Source organism: Phaethon aethereus (assembly GCF_964289735.1).
Source record: "Phaethon aethereus genome assembly, chromosome: 1".
NCBI lineage: Eukaryota > Metazoa > Chordata > Aves > Phaethontiformes > Phaethontidae > Phaethon > Phaethon aethereus.
The window spans coordinates 125,182,093-125,199,527 of NC_138575.1; the positions used below are offsets into that span (position 1 = coordinate 125,182,093).

The 17,435-nt window shown below is 37.9% G+C and overlaps 1 protein-coding gene across 1 annotated transcript in view; it reads right to left on the minus strand.

The window, feature by feature from the left end:
• The window catches only part of USP9X (ubiquitin specific peptidase 9 X-linked), a gene marked incomplete at both ends in the record, with an annotated part of 78,957 nt that extends 61,790 nt beyond the window's left edge, over window positions 1–17,167 (minus strand). The window contains 9 exons of the mRNA XM_082009345.1: window positions 3,206–3,358; window positions 4,939–5,077; window positions 5,897–6,148; window positions 6,398–6,513; window positions 7,682–7,900; window positions 8,545–8,657; window positions 14,664–14,743; window positions 15,042–15,187; window positions 17,072–17,167. Of these exons, the coding sequence (XP_081865471.1) occupies window positions 3,206–3,358; window positions 4,939–5,077; window positions 5,897–6,148; window positions 6,398–6,513; window positions 7,682–7,900; window positions 8,545–8,657; window positions 14,664–14,743; window positions 15,042–15,187; window positions 17,072–17,167 (1,314 nt within the window). The remainder of the gene's footprint in view (window positions 1–3,205; window positions 3,359–4,938; window positions 5,078–5,896; window positions 6,149–6,397; window positions 6,514–7,681; window positions 7,901–8,544; window positions 8,658–14,663; window positions 14,744–15,041; window positions 15,188–17,071) is intronic.
• Window positions 17,168–17,435: the final 268 nt, after the last annotated feature.

The following is a 17,435-nucleotide window of genomic DNA, read 5'->3' on the forward strand; positions in this document are numbered from 1 at the left end:
GAAAAATGCATCCCATACTTTAAATCTGCACTAGAAAAGAACAATTTTGGATTATGTGAATCAATAGCTGATTTACTGTAGAAACACTTACTGTAAGTGTAGAATAAAATATGTGAAACAAATACCTAGAAAACAAATTCTGATGTAATTAATCTTGTACAGTATTAAAAATGCATGCATGAGCAGTTTTGAAATTCATTTCCTTCTAAAAGCTTGCATCAGTAGTTCACTTAAAAACAAAAAAGAGACTAACAGCTTTGCTACATGCTGTGCCATAAATTCTTTATAGTGTACCATAAATTTTTCTTTAGAAAAAGGTGAATATAACTAGTAACATTCATTTTCACACCATGGGTCAGATTATGAGAGAGGAAATTACTAAACCACTTATTCCACTTGATTTTGCAAAACATCATATAATTTTTTTCCTCTTACCAGATGACTTCCTGGATAGAAAGAAAAACTGAGATCATGCAGGGCAGAAAGAGCATCTACAACATAACAAATAAAAGGAGAAGTATGCACTGCTGCTGGGGTGGGTGGGGCAAGAAAAGTAAGAATAAGGCATGCAACAACCTTGCCTTGGGAGATTTTTAACAGACATGGGGGATGCCCTTCAGAATAAAAAGAAAAGGCTGGGGAAACAGTACAAGACAGTAGGAGGAGGCAAGGAACCTGGTGTGTGAACTGTAAGCTTGCTGTGCAGAAAAGAGAGTAGCGCATGTAAAGTTCTAGTTAAACGCTACAGAATGTGACTCCAACACTAATCTCTGCAATTTTTCTTGTTCAGCTGGATCAGGCCCTGTAACGCAAAGATGGCCTTTAGAGACTTCCAAGATTATTCCTTGAATCAAATATAGTTCAATTTTGTGAGCACTCACTTTGTAAGACATGAAAACACTTCAATAAAACATACAATTTATGTTACCTTCTAAAGGCAAAAGCAGCATGATTTTATTACTTTTCATAAAGCACTTATTTTTATTCTAGTTGTATACTGAAATTCTCAGGGCACTTCTACACCATCAACTGTAAATTTGAGCATGCTCACCCTCTAAACCGAGGCAGCAAAAATAATGTCTGTAGCCTGAAAGCAAAACCACACCATTGCTGCACTGAGCCAGAGCTAAAATAGCCTGTCTGTTATATAAAACTACACAGTAAATCAACTCCTCGCTACTGAATTTCATGCTCCATCTGCTCTTAGAAGCAATCATTTAATAAGAACGTCTAAAAACTACTAAACACGGGGAGTAGTGAAGTTGGTAAAAATCATTCTGTATTAGGAGATTTTGGTATTCTTACCTTTTAATCTATTTTAATTGCATGGCCAAAGCCAAAGTGAAACCATCTACCTGAATAAGACTTACTGTATTCAACTTTCACACACACAAAAAATACAGGACAAAACCACAGAAAGCGCGCTGTGGCAGCTACCTAACTGAAAGCACAAGAAGTGAGCAGAGTAAGCCAGGTATTTGAGAGCATAGGAGATTTATTCCTGAATTTTTTTTTACAGCTGTTGGGGTGGACTATCCCTATCTTTTAAGGGTTGCATCACTTGTTCACACTTTTCTGGAAGGGCAAAAAGTTTGGTTTAAACTAGCTTATCCACATGTCTCATTTCCAGGCGCTGTAATGTAATTGCTTGGAAGACTTTTTTCCAAATTTCATGGTTGGTTTGTTGGGTTTTTTCCTTATAAAATGTGAGGCTTTAATATAGCTAATACAAGCCTACTAACAGCAAACTAACTTCTCAAAGTCTTTTCTTCCCCCCAAGACCTCTTACAAAGACAGTCTGGAAAGGGCTACAGACCACAAGCTGAAAACTAACAGTATGGTCCCAGACCTTGACTCAAGTAATCTCTGTATTGCTCTGTTACATGACATATTTTTCTAAACAGGACTTAGAGGGAACGAGAAAATAAAGACTTTCTTGAGTTTCAGCCTGTGCAGTTACTATCATGCCAGAACTGAAGTCTAGAGATTATGAAATTAGTTGAAACACCAGAGATCAAGTCAACCCTCCACTACATCACCTGTAGACCCAAGTACTTTAAATGTAACCTGAAAATAGCACACCTGAAAATAGGAACACCTGCATTAAGTCCACTTAAAACAAACTGTTAACAGTTTCAGAATAGTGTGAACATGGGTATTATATCCCTAGTTTACACAATTCCTGTATTAGCCCTTGTCATGGTATAACCCCAGCTGGCAACTAAGCACCACACAGCCACTTGCTCACTCTCCACCTTGCAGTGAGATGGGGACAGAATCGGAAGGCTAGAAGTGAGAAAACTCATGGGTTGAGATAAAGAGTTTAACAGGTAAATCTTTTGCTTTACCTACATAGCCCCATATAAGCTACTATGAAGAAGTTTAACTCTATCCCTGCCAAAATCAGTACAGTTCTCTCTCTTGGAAATCAGATTTAGACTTCCCACACCTGAAAAAGTAGCCTAAGGTCTTACTTTTAAAATTAAGTTAGAGTTTCACTACCAATTACTTACAAACAAGGATATATGTACTCATGCTTCTTTCTATCCTTGAATAACCTTTTATTTTACATGTCTACTCAATAATTAATAATGATTTTGTTTCTTCAGCTGCCCTTTACGTGCGCTAAACTCATGCAGCCCACAGCTAGGAAGCGCAGCTTCAATGATCGTTTGACTAAAGGAGCCAATATTGCAAAATGTGTAATTTTTCAAAAATAATCATTACAACACAAAGGAAAGAATTTGCTGTTAAACAACTTCTAGAACAGTCATTATTATTAAGCCTTATAAAAAGCACTCTGCCCAAGAAAAATTTATACAACTGTGGTGAACTTGGAGATTAGCAATACATATTCTTAATGCATTTTAAAATACTAACTCGTAATGTATTGTGTCCTTTCATAATCTAGACTTTGCTCAGCATTGAGGGCTCCTTAATACTTAAAAAGGATAATCTTTGCACTACGTTCTGAACTGTTCCTTTAGACTTTACATACATGTGTTAATTGACTCCTTCTACTGAAGAAATTTGAGAAGCCAATTTTGAGATCCTGGACCCCCAAAAAAAGAACACCATTTGATTTCCAATTTTTCTTTAGTTTTGCCTAACACCAAGCAAAAGAAGCACGAGTCATCGTCTTCTCAATATATGAGATACAACAAGATCCCTTCTGCGCAGTTAGCAGACAAGCAGAGTTCTTTACCTGTGCAGCCCAAATGTTGTCAAGATCCTGCAAAGTGAGGGCTTTCTCTTTGATGACAAAACGAAGAATTTTCTCTAACTTCTCCACATATTGAGGTTGATGAAGACTATCTCTCAACACAATTGATAAAATATTATTCTGCTGGATCCATTCCTGAATATAAAGTAGTACATCTCAAATTATCGAAATACTGTCACTGATATTTAAGCTAAAAAGAAAAATTCAACCTGTTACAGTTTATTGACCTTATATACAATATTCTAATTGGGAGAAGTGAGAAAGATGCATTTCTAACTTTAATTTCATCTTAAAAAAATAATCATCATTTTAAGTAATTCAGTATGCTAGTCACTGTGATATCTCAAGGGGAAATATTTTTTCAGGCATATTAAAATCATGAACTCAAGGCATAAAAATGTTAAAGCAACTTCAAACATAAAAAGCCAATGGGAAGAACAGTTAACTCTTCTATTCAATAAACAAAATTTTGCTCTTCCAGTTCACAATCATTAAATATCAAAACCAAATTGTTTAAGACACTTCTAGCTTTACTGGTATGCCTACAGCATATAACATAAAAAGGGCATAAGCAAGGACTGAAATCTAAGAAGATCAGATTATTTAAGTAGTGCCACTTCATAGGGGTTTTTAAAATGCTTTGAATTGAATTAGAGGCAAATATTCAAGCCATATTTAAGTAGATGAAATTTTTTTCAATGGTGTCATTGTCAGAGTCAGATTAGGGTCATGTATTTTTTGTTCTGACTGAAGCAAAGCAGTGTGTGCTTTAAGCACTGAAAAAGAAAACAAATGTACACAGCATCATACCTTCCAACAGCATCCTTGATTACAGACTTACAATATTGAACCTAGTCTCATGAAATACCTAAATCTAGAAGTTTTCATTTAAAAACAGAGATCTTGTCTGAGATGCCAAACTATAGGGAGTACGGAAAAAAAAAGAGACCTATTTCCTCCTATTGCTTTAAGAAGTCAAACTGTAGTCATTCTTTTTTTGTCAGCAGTCCTTTTGCAGATTATAAACCTCACAAGAGGTAGTCAGTCACAAAGATGGGGCAGAACAGTGCAAAAATCACTTAACACAACTAGATTTCACAACGGTTAAGAGAAAATTGTCCTTACTTTAGCTTTACAAATGCACGTCCCTACATGTGCACTCAAGCATGAAACAGTAGTCAAAGTATGTAAATATTAAATAAAATTAAAATGTGGTATCTACAACTTTCTGTACCAAAGAATCCGGCTTCTGAAATGCAAAAAGCATAGTAGTCACTTAGAAATCCAATGAGAAAAAAAAATTACTTGAAGCAAAAAAACCCAGACTAGATCCTTATGTAAATGAACATTCAATTTTTAGGTACAGTGGCACTAAAGTTTCAAATTAATCACACCTGTTTTATGTAGGTTTGGTTTTGGTTTTTCTAAAATACTACATAAAACCCATACTATTCAAGATTCTCTTTTTAAAGCATCTTTTTACCAGCACTGAAAATAATTCTCAACAACAGCTTTGAACCAAATACAGCAATTTTTCACAGAAAGACTACTATTAAAATGACTTATTACCATGATGTGATACCTACTGTTTATAATACTAGATATGAAAATTAGCAATGTGTGCAGGATACAGAATATATAGCTACTTCCACAATTAAAAGTAATAAGGAGGAAGAAAATCTACTCAATGAATTTCAGTGAAGAGAAGAACTTACTGCCATTCTTTCAGCTGTAAGCCATTCTTCTTCTTCAGGATTACCATGCCGATGAGTGTAATATGAAACACTGGATATTACTTTGTTAACTTCATTTAGTGCATTCATTTTGCCATTGAAAGAAGAAATTTGTAACAACCTGTAAGAGAAATTAAATGTAATTGCTCCTGGGGAGGAACAATCCCATGCATCAGTACAGGTTAGGGCTTGGCCTGCTGGAAAGCAGCTCCATGGAGAAGGACCTTGGAGTCTTGGTAGACAGTAAGTTATCCATAGGACAGCAATGTGCCCTGGTGGCCAAGAGGGCCAATGGTATCCTGGGGTGCATTAAAGAGTGTGACCAGCAGGTCAACAGAGGTTATCCTCCCCCTCTACTCTGCGCTGGTGAGGCCTCATCTGGAGTATTGTGTCCAGTTCTGGGCTACTCAGTTCAAGAGAGACAGGGAACCTTTGGAGCGAGACCAACGGAGGGCTACGAGCATGATTAAGGGACTGGAACATCTCTCGTAGGAGGAAAGGCTGAGAGCCCTGGGGCTGTTTAGTCAGGAGAAGAGAAGGCTGAGAGGGGACCTCAGCAATGTCTATAAATATCTGAAGGGTGGTTGTCAGGAGGATGGAGCCAGTCTCTTTTCAGTAGTGCCCAGTGACAGGACGAGGGGCGATGGGCACAAACTGCAGCACAGGAAGTTCCACCTCAGCATGAGGAAAAAGTTCTTTACTGGGAGTGCGACGGAGCACTGGAACAGGCTGCCCAGAGAGGTTGTGGAGTCTCCTTCTCTGGAGACCTTCAAAACCTGACTGGACACGTTCCTGTGCAACCTGCCCTAGGTGATCCTGCCTTGGCAGGGGAGTTGGACCAAATGATCTTCAGAGGTCCTTTCCAACCCCCACCATTCTGTGAAAAAGTGTGGAAAAAAAATGTTAGAAGTAGCATATCATATGAGGAGTAACATCTTACCTAAGTATCATTTTTAACCTAAATATTTCTAAATTTTTTACAGTTTCTTCTTGTCCTGGAACTCTTGAAGCTAAGTTCTTTAGAGATTTGATTATCATTGACAGAGCATCGTTTTTGGCTTCATTCTTTGCTTCTTTTTTCAGTTCATCGTCAGTTAAATTTTCTAAAAATTGTGGAACCATTTCTATAATTGGAAGGAAATATTTCTTCACCGTATGTAATGTTAGAAATTCGTAACATTGTCCAAATGGCCTAAAAAGAAAGGAAAAAGAGATCAGAGTGCCATAATCGGTAGTTGAGTAGTATTAAGATAGCAAGGAGCAATTCATTCAAGAAACTCAAGTCTATTTACAAGCACATGAAATGTTGAAGGTCAACACAACTAGGTAAGAGATGGAGTGAGGGAAATGCCTCAAGAAAAGGCTAAGCTTTGCACTAACATGGTATTTTAGTTAGTCCAACTTTTTGAAATATGTAAATTACTGTTTTTAAAAAACTTACTTGATGAGAGCTGCAATTATCTGAACATTCAATGCTGATCCACTCATGAAGCGATCATGCAAGATCTGAAATCCATTTAATGTGCCAAACTTGTTGATAAGATCTACTAGCCAACCCTGCAATATAATAAACAGTTATTTTCTGACATTTATAAAGTAACATCTAGAAATACTTTCAAGCACCTGTTAGTAACAAAACTTGCTTTAAAAAAGCCCTTACACAATAAACTGCTAGAAGGTAATAGAATTGACAGTGAACTTGCCTATATAGTTTAAATACTCAGTTTTAAGGAATGCTTAGAAATAGGGAACATGATCTTTCCCGTTATCATATCAAAAAACAGATGATGTATTTGAAATTATTCAAAGAATTTTATCAAATATATAGGAATAAAAATGACTATACTTCAATTAGGACAAAAAGCATGACGATTTTGGTATCTTTTTCTGGTCCTGGATGCAATAATGCCGCATATAAAAGCGGTAAGAATTCAAAATAACATTCTTCTAAACATGGTTAGCAATGCAAGGAAGTTCAAGGACACGGGGCTATTTATCTTTGGTTCTTACACATCAATAGCTAGCAGTTCTACTAAAAAGAAAAAAGGAAGAAAGCAAGAAAAATATCATTCGGTTAGCTCCTGAAGTTGTACCAATGCCATTTGGAGCACAATTCTGAAAAATTCAGAGCAAAGAACCAGAACAGATTAGTAATCTGTACTGCTAGATAAAAAAAAAAAAAAAAGGGCACACACAAAAAAAGAAAACAAGCCCACAAAAACAAAACACCCAAACACCCCAAACCTCACACCAAACAAACCCCCAAAACCACACTGACACTAGCATACCATGTCAAATTAAAAACATTTCTCCCGTAATTAGGAACCATAAGAAAAGGGAGAGAAAATGTCTACTTTATCACACAATCTCCTCCTCAAAAAATGTCACCTACAAAATCATGTTGAGTGAGAAGATAAATCCATCAACTGGCAAATACAAGCAAGCCAATTAACACAGTAGGAATGGCATTCCAATAGAGTTGTGCCAGCTTACCACAGAAACACATGACACAGTTTGATTGTGGACCAAAGACTGAAAGAGTTAGAAGGGAAAATTTAACCAGTCATGATTTAATGTACGAGTCAAAAGCAGCAGAACATCTTTGTGACATAGAGAATGAAGGGGGTCCATCTCCCATCCCGCCCCCCCCCCCTTCTCTAGGGCTACTGTGTAATTAGGTAACACTGCATAAAATTAAAAATAGAGGTCTGAAATGCTCTCATACCTTTGGTGATCGTGGGTCAGGAGGACGGGCATAAAGTTCATCTTCAGCAAGCTGGACTCCTGCAGGAACTGTTTCTGAGGGACGAGTACCATTGTATAGGTGGAATTTGCAGTGAGGATTTAAGGCCATGGCAAGAAGTTCAAGAAGGGGAAACCAATCTTGGGACAGCTTGGCCACACAGAGCTCCACTAGTCGATGAGTGTTGTTAATAATACATCTCTATTAAGAAAAAAAACAACCACAAAGAATATGGCAGGTGACCGTATGATGAACATGAACTATAAACTCCAAACCATTTCTACCTAGCATGCAGAGTTGCGTAAGTTTTACAACTTTGTATTTTAATTAGTACTTCCTCCAATAAAGGGTTTAAACAAACTTTAAACTACCTGTTTTCAGCTAAAAATTAAATTTATGAAAAAGACACAAAATTTTTTGGTTGAGACATTCATGACTCACCACTGAACTATTAACTTTCCCTTCTTTCACCCATATCTCTAACAGATTTTCATTTGCTTATGAAGATCTCCACAGTTTCTCATTTCACATGTGACTAGCTGTCCAACGTGTAGTTTTTATATTCAAACAGCTGCTGCAAACATTCAGAAGTTAGCAGGTTCCTAAAAGCTTTTACTAAATAAGCAAGTTTTCATATTCTAGCACACACAGGAAAATAAGCACCTCTCTAGACATCTGGCCAAAGACAGCCTGCTTAACAAGAGCTGCACTACTGAACATACAAAGTTCAGTTTCTCCCCATATATCTCTGATTCAGTCTCTGCAGTCTCCTCATAGTGACAAAGGCAGTCTCCTTCCTCGTTTGAATTACTGTGCTTTTCAGAAACAGAACTTTAAAAACTCACATGAATCTCAAACTTCCAGCCGCTCACTGCCTCATCTGTAAGGATTTTTGTGAAAGATATTGTTAACCCATCTCGAAAAAATCGCTGGCATGCTTCACTTTTGACATCAAGGCCTATTAAAATAGAAGAGAAAAAAACAAACTATTAGACATGCAATTTCATTAGTTGTTACATGAACTTTTAAATATTGATAGCAGTGATTTGGACTTCAGAAGTTTGGTGTTTAAAGTTTCAGAAATATTTTAAAAAAAGAAACCTTGTATGAAGACAAACTTACACAAGCTTGTATGGACGAAGACTTGACAGATTAATGTTCTAGTAAAGCCACCTCAAAAATTGCATTCCTTTAAAATAATTTTTAAATTATCTAAAAACATGTGATAGGGTGTTTTTTAAAAACTTGTAGCACTCAAAGATATAGTAGCAAAAATAAGAGTAAGTACAATCTTTATTTTCCATTCTTCTGGTGTAGGTGCATTTATGCTCTCTCTCACTTAGTTGCTACTAGTAAAACTCAGTCAGTGAAGTGGAAGAAAGGGTGAGACCTGCTCAGCTTCCCAGACACAATTAACCTGCAAAAATAAACATGAATCCTCCTGTCTCTCACCTTCACTTGAAGTACAGTTTCTTGTAATTCTACTGCCAGGACCCAACACACCTAAACCCCAGCACTGTTGCAAACCTTTGCAGTCACCTTTAAAATTAGAGCAGTGCTCCACACTTTTCTTTTAGCTATTTTAAAACTCTGGAGTTAAAAATAACCCAGTATTTCAAGAAATCCTATTTCCTCTTCAAATGTTCAGTTAAAAAAATTAAATAGAGCTAAGAGTCAACAGAAAAATATACTGAATATGTTTCAGTACACGTTGGAAACTATGAAAGCCATTGGGTACATTATAAGAAGTGACCTGCCTGCAGAGTTTCTTTACAGAACAAGTTTAATTTTCAATCAAGGAATCTTAGCATTCCCAAGCCTCCAGATTCACAAAAATTATTGCCACCATTCCCCCCGCCCTGCAATCTCCTTGATGAGACATCCTGACAGTAACTTCCACTGGTTTGGGAAGGATTGATTTGGGTTATCAAATTAAAGTTCCTCATAGTTACAAACAACTTTACAACAGGGGTTCCTTTCAAAAGTGGTCGCAGAACATCTGCCCTGCCATGTTAGTACATACCACAAAGGCTTTCCAAACTCCTGTAACAGGGCTTGCTAGCCTATACGCTTAAAGCAGGTGCAGTTCTCAAGCATCTTGAGTAAAGCAGGAATCTTTGGAGAGCCCCCGTCACCTCCTTGAAAACTACTCCAGTGTTCCCTCTTTTTATCACTACCAGAGGCACATGATATAGACTATGTGGCCAAGCGTAAAAAAACTTCGCATTATCCTTCTATGTAACTTGCACTCTGGATAGCTGACATCCCTACACTATATAGTAAGTGCTAAAACCAGTAACAAAAGGCCACGAGGCACAGCAATGACAAAATGACAAAATAAGAGAAGAGAGGTGGACACTGCCTATAACTTGGGCATTTGCAGTAAACAATGGTCTTTGTTAAATGAACTCCTCAAGGAAGTAAAGATGACAACTTCACCCTATATAAAACAGAGGACAGGAAAGGCATCCAATGTGGTCAACCTGACCAAGGGGAAATGTTCCCTTCCGAACCCAAATGGAACAGTGAACTTAATTCTTGAATACAAACTTAAAGCAAGCACTCAAGTGATTTCTAATGGTCCTCAAAGTACCAGTGTACTGCACTGAAACATCTCTCAAACTTTCAACTGCTTCTTGGACCACCTCCCCACACAATGGTTGGCCAGCTTCAGTCAGCAACACATTTCAAACCAAGTTCAGGAATACCAAACCAGAGTATGTTTCAAAATACATTGTCCTTTCTGCACTTCATTGAACTTGGAAAGAGAGGGAAGATGTAGAACGTTAGAAGATACTTGTATGACTCCTGAATATACAAGCATCTTCTACCTTCTCCCACAATGCTGCATACTGCTGAAACAACTGACACAGAAGGAACCAAGGCTAGGTGTCTACAAGGACCAGAGTATCATCAAAAGCAGGGTACAGGAGTCCTAGAAGACAGCAGGTTGGGAGAGGAAGCAAGAGCAATCTGAACACAGCAAGAACAGAAACAACTACACTAGACATCTGGCATCTACTGTTTGAATCAGATTTAGTATCACTAACTCTTAGGTAAGACCGCAAGCAGCCCTGAGCTAAGTATTTAGAGAAAAGTTGGAGAAATTAATAATTCAGTGAGAAAAAAGTAAACATGAAAGAAAAAGGTGGATGTGCAACACACTGTATAGGGGAGCTACAATTCAGGGACTGGAGAAAGAACAGAGGGATATGTTATTTCTGTACTTACGCTTAGAAGTGGTCAATTTGCCAAATAAACCATGTACAGTGTATTAACCCTGCCACAAGAGCAGAAAGACTCTAGGTCCACAAAACTTGTCAGTCCAGATGCAACTGTGTATGAACAAACTCTGATGCATCTGAGGAGTATTCAACAGTATAGGGTTGGACCACTAAGGCCCTAAGCAAAATCACCCACCTCCTCTTCTCCAGGACTTTGGACTACACAACTTTGTAGCTGCAACCCCAGAGCTGGCTCCACACATTGGCGTGGCACTGCACCAGCGAAGCCCTACCAGACTTGGAGTCGCAGGAAGTGCAGCAAAGAAACCTTCAATGGCTTGGCAAGGGCTGGCTCAGACCCTGAAGACCTGACAGTGACCTGAACCTAGTAAGATATGGGGAAACCCACACTTGCCCATGGGCACAGTGCCTACACATGGTACTCGCAAATTCTGGCAGACTTTCATAACTATTAATCATCAGGAGTATGAGAGTCCTTCTACACCAAGATAGCGCACTGACCCTGCTGTAGTTCATTTCACTGAATTGGTTCTAGCCCAAATACCCAGCTAAGAAACTTTGGAACATGACGACATAAATTTGATGCCCTTGCTTCAGGTAGATGGCTAAAAATAACCATTTCAAGAAAATGCAGAAGATACAGCTTCAGTAAGGAGCTCAAGAGTGGTCCCACAGAAATGCAGATGGATCATCCAGAGAGAGATGTCTTTAGAGAAGATGCTGGAAAAACTCCTATTATTGGGCTGCCTAGCTTTTGGGTGTATGTATACTCATGCACACACGCTTTTTTCTTTTTTTGAGGCTTTAGGGCCTGCCTCTCTACTCTTTCCCACTCTGTAAGCCTTTGTAATTCATCAAAACCAAAGATTTGGGATCAAGGTTGAAGGTTTAAGTTGTGCAGTGAAACCTCACTTCAGTTTAAATAAGCTACAAATTCTGAAAGTTGCATCTTGCTTGTGTGTGTCACATTGGAAAGTTTTGGCAGCATGTTAAAAATTGAATATAAACATTAGAAGCAATAAAATCCACAGCAAAGGTGTAGCAGAGCAAAGTTGTTGAGGGGATTTTGAAAGAAAGAGTGGAGAATATTCTAGCCTATAAAAAAACCCCAAAAACCTAAACCAAACCATAACATGCAACTCACTATGAGTTTTATTTCTGGAAAAAAAATCTCATTACTCAAAACACCCCATAAGCATTCCAGAATTATTTTGAAGATAAACATCAGTTTGCTATTAATGATATCTTTCAAATAGGTTTTCTTCGATTAGCAAGTAAATCCAGGCTATAATTTTATATTCTCATGGTTTGCTTAATGAAGATTAATACCATTGTCTATACATAAAAAGATAATCTTCCTTAAATAACTGCATCTTCAGGGAATAATGCAAGTCACAGTCCAGATTCTAGAATTCATGCTATTCTGTCACATCTGCTCCTTGTACTTGAAGGTGGTAATGATGACATTTAATTCTTACAAGTTCTTTCAATTCAGTTCAGTCATGTCCCTTTCAATTTCAGTTCCTGAAAAGATTTAAAGAGGATGGAAAAATCACTCGTATTTTTCAGACAGGGTCACAAAGACAGAAGTTACCCCAGAGCCACTCCAGAGTCACTCCAGAATGCCAATGGCCACTGGCAATGTTAGGAATAAAAGCTACTTAAGAATCCTAACTACTAGAAAATGGTGCTTGCTAAAAAATTCAGTGGGCTTTTCTTAGGTTTTGTTGCTCCACAATCTAAATGAGTTATAGACTGCAATATAGGATTTATGTAATGAAACAGCTGGTTATTTTTCAATTTCTCCTTTAAGTTCTTCCCTTTTGAAACAGAACTCCTTCGATTAAGAAAAATGCCCACTGACAGGTAGCAAGGTGTCCAATTTTAGACTTTACTGAGATAATTCCGATCTGTTAAGAAACATACACAACAGAATAATTTATATTACTTTTCTGTATATATATACAGCTCTGAAACAGTGTCCACCAAGTTCTGAGCTTCCAAAACAGTGTCAGTTACACCAAGGGAGCACCCTATCACATTCCTTGAGCACTGGAAGTTATTTAAAAAAGAACCATCTTAGCCATCATGTAACTTAAGTAGCAAGGAAAGAAAAATAAATCTAGGATGTGACTGTAAAGATAACACAGTTAAACAAGTACTTCTAACAGCATTCCTTGTTCTCTTCTTAGCCAATAATCCTTGCATACATACACACATAGGAATTAATCTAGAGGTCAAGAGGAAGAGTAATTAGATAGCAACACAGAAGCCCTTTTCAGAATTGGACATCAACAATTTAACAAAAATCAAAGTGCATAAAGCATATGAATAGATTTCCACTGTTTTTCACAGCTTCAAGAGGAAAAAGAAAAGACTTTTTCCTTGGGAACTTTCAGCTGAGTCTGATGTCTTGGAAAGGTACGTTGATGTTCAGAGTAGCCAAAAAATCTCATTCTGCTCTTACTACTTCATTGCATTGACAGTTTTTTGGTTTTCGTTTTTGTTTTTTAAAGATGACTTAACAGCTGGCAGTACATACATCTCTCCCGCAAATCACAAGCAGAGCATTTTTTTACTGCATGGTTCCAACAGCCCAGACACATAGATGGCTGCATTTTCTTTCCGTAAGTTGGCACTTCTTTCGCCCCCAAACAGATGCGATCGCTTGAAAATTCTACATTCACCTTAGGGTTCCTGCCAGACCTAGCTATATGCAAAGAAGCCAATTCCAAGTGCAACTACAGCTGATAAATCGGTGTTGGCAACAACATGTCATTACCCTGTTTTGGATCACAAGGGTGCACCATAACTTTTGTTTCTCCAGAGAGTGCTCCAAAGCAAAAAAATTTACAGAATATCATGACCACAAGCAGCTTTTTATTCTTAAAACTGCCTAAGAACAACCCTTGTTAACATGGAAATGAAGTCATCCTGGTCCTTCTCTGCAAAATAAGGAACAGGCACTTTGTATGTCACTATATCTAAAACACAACTAGCTGGTAAGTGCAGATATCCTAGAAAAATACTTTTATCTTCTGACTTCTGGTATTACTCAAATACTGCGGCAACAAATACTGACTGGAAGAGGAGACCAAAGCAACCTTCCAGAACCGAATTTTCCAGCACACACAACGAACTTGTCAACCTGACTAGTACAATTTAGCAAACACATACACTGTCCTCATAAGGAACTCTCCTAATTCCAAGCAAGTTGGACACAGCAAGCAATATGGTAGAATTATTAGTCTGAGTCATGCTGTTTAAAATTCTAACTTTTCTCTAATATTCTCTAAAGTATGTATGTATGTGCCAAATTTGAACAAGAATTTATGGCAAGACATTTAGAAGGCTAGATTAGTAATTTATTTTTAAAAAACCCTAGTATTCTTTGAGTTTTAGTATCCGTTATAAAGACCAAACCCACTGGGTCTGATATCAAAGTGAATACAGAAAACAGGTAAAACAGGAATCACAAGATTTTTATTGCTGTGAGCTTATTCGGCTTCCCTACTCATGCTAAGGCTCCTAATCTCTAACTACATTGATGGCTTTCTAAAATTTCTGATCTATGAACTTTCTGCATACCACCTGACACAATCTACAGGACCAGGGTTGTAACAGAAATAATGAAGAATTTTTAAGCCTCCACCAGGGATGCAAAAGAACAAGAAAAGACTTTACACGCTGGCCCAATAATCATTGCCTTTTCAGCTTACCTTTTTTACTCAGGTCAATAGCAGCTTCTAGAAGAACTTCTAATTCCCCTTTCGGCAATACAGGAACAACCCATCGAGGCCTATATATTCAAAGACAAAACAAACCCCAATGTATTCCCACTGTGCTTCTTAAAAATCCTTGCCCCTTTACAATGCTTTTAATATAGGGTAAGAATATACATTTTTAAAGGCTCTGATGAGCACTCCATTTTAAAAAATCCTCTGATTTGCACTTCTTTCTCTTTACAACTCTAACCCAATTAAAAAAAAAAAAAGTATTTCAAGAAATCCAGTGAAACAAAGATGCAAGAATCCCAATTCCACTACCATGGTATTTGCACAAATAATCTACACCCTCTGAAAGAAGTGTGAAAATACCTGTTGATCATGTCATCCAACTTTGCCAGGTCTGTGTGTGGAAACGCAGGCTCCTCATCTTCAAGCTGGGGCGGAGCATCTCCTTGGCCCTGCTCATCAGGTGGGGTAGCTGGGGAGTTCTCATTGGAAGAATCAGGTGATGATGTCTAAAATTGGTATGGAAAACACTTTAAATTCTGTCTGCACTTACATACCACTTATTTTGGCATTTTTCCTTCACAATGTGTTTCAAAGAATCACTTGAGTAAGTACCTGCCATCATAAAATGTAATGAAATAATTTTATTTCAGATTAACAAAAAAAAAAATACAGCATTAAATGTGCTATATGCTTTCTATCTCAACAGTTTAAAAATTAAACTATTTTCCCAGTGAGGAAAGAGTTTTTTTGTAACAGACTTTACTTTCTGCAGACCACCTGTCTAGAAGGTGAAAATAAAGACTATACAGATGCTCTAGTTTTTACAAATCTTCTGCAGAAAAGATGACTATTTTAGGTAGAAAGACAAACTTCAGCAACAGCACAGAAGAAAACGATCATGAAAAACATCTTCCAAAAAAGCTTGCTAAAAATGACTAACAGACTACTACAGCTAGCTACTAACCAGCCTCTTAACCAAGAACATGATTGGTTAAGTCCATTTTGATGGCCCAGGCAAAATACAATGTATTCTGTAGCCACACGCTTATTCGTATATAGAAATTGTATGAAGTGACAATAATAAAGATTCAAATCAGAACGGCAAGATTTAGGAGGACGAGGGAGGACCAAAACCTCAAGAACATTTTTCACATGTTGTACTGTGTCTGGCTGGCATGGAGTTCATTTACTTCACAGTACTCTGTACGGTGCTGGGTTTTGGATCTCTTACCAAAACAGTAATAACACATGAGCATTTTGGCTGCTGCTGAATAGTGTTTCCACAGATTCAAGGCCTTGTGTTTCTCACTTTGGCCCCCAGCAGTAAGTAGGCTGGGGATGGGCAAAAAGCTAGAAGGGGACGCAGCCACAACAACTGACCCCAGAGATACTCCATACCATATAGTGTCACGCTCAGCAGTAAAACAGGGGGGCATTTTTTTTTGCCCGAGGTAGTTGTTGCTGGGGGACTAGCTGGCCATCCATCAGCTGGTGGTGAGTGACTGCATTTGCATCCCTTGTTCCCCTGCTACCTCTTCACTTACTAAACTGCCTTTACCTCAACCCATACATTTTCTCACTTCTGATTCTCTCCCCCATCCCACTGAGGCAGAGGGAGTGAGCAACGGGCTGGGGACTTACCTGGCAGGCAGAGTCAGCCCGCAACACATGTTCCAAAGAAAAGTTAATTCTCAGGAAGCAACAACCATTGAACCTTATGGTATTAAGCACGAATCATCTTCATACCGAATTAAATGACGAAGCATGGCTTTTCTTTTAAATGGTTTTGGCTGCACTGTTTAAATGCATCTTTTCTGGTATTTTTACCCCCAACAAAAAAGAATCATCACATTATGATGTAGTATTTGAAAGTTTTTTGCTTGTATTTTGAAAGCAGGATAACCCATTCAACAGAAACATGCTAAGTTGTTCAGGAAGTCTAGTACAATGAATCTAGATGAAGCTGGTCTTAAAGAACTGATACTCACTTGTAAACTGTTTTATCCCAAAAGTGCTTTTGCAGAACTTAGCACAAACTGAACTCACAGAGAGAAATTTTACCAGTTTGTGGTAGGTAAGTCTACAATGTCGTTCTGAGGAAGCTTCTGGTATTATTCCAAGAACGCTTCTTAGCCAAAACAAAAATACTTGAAAGAACTATGCTGCTGCCTGGAAAGAGAGCATCTTTTGCAATGCAGTGCTCCCTAACAGCATCTACTTTGCCAATAGTGTTGCCTTCATCCCTCAAAATCTTTTTGCACTTTCAGACACATACAAGAAATATCTAACTTAACTAGACATCTCTAGGAATATAGAAACTCAAGTAATTCAGAAACATTATTTCTAAAGAACTCCTTTATTTTTAGACAACTTAATTGTTAATATCATACCTGATTCTGCTGGAGGGGAGGCTGGGACTGTCCATCAGGAGCCTGGCCCTGGCTGTCATTCCCTCCTACCGGAGAGCCACGAGTTGTGGCTGTCATACTCGACACAGGGCAGATCTTTGCAATTTTGTCTGCTTATGTAGTTGTTGTGAGAGAAGAAATTATAGTCCACTTAGTAAAGTTGAAGTACCAGCATATGCTTCCCTTAAAAAGCTCCAACTCAAGAACATGCCATCTTGCAGAGACCATTGCATAACCTGAAAAAAAAAGACAACATGCTATACTGACACATGCATATCAAAGTAATCCATACGTGGAAAAGAACACTACAGAAACAAATATACTGCTATAAAGAATCTTTTATTTT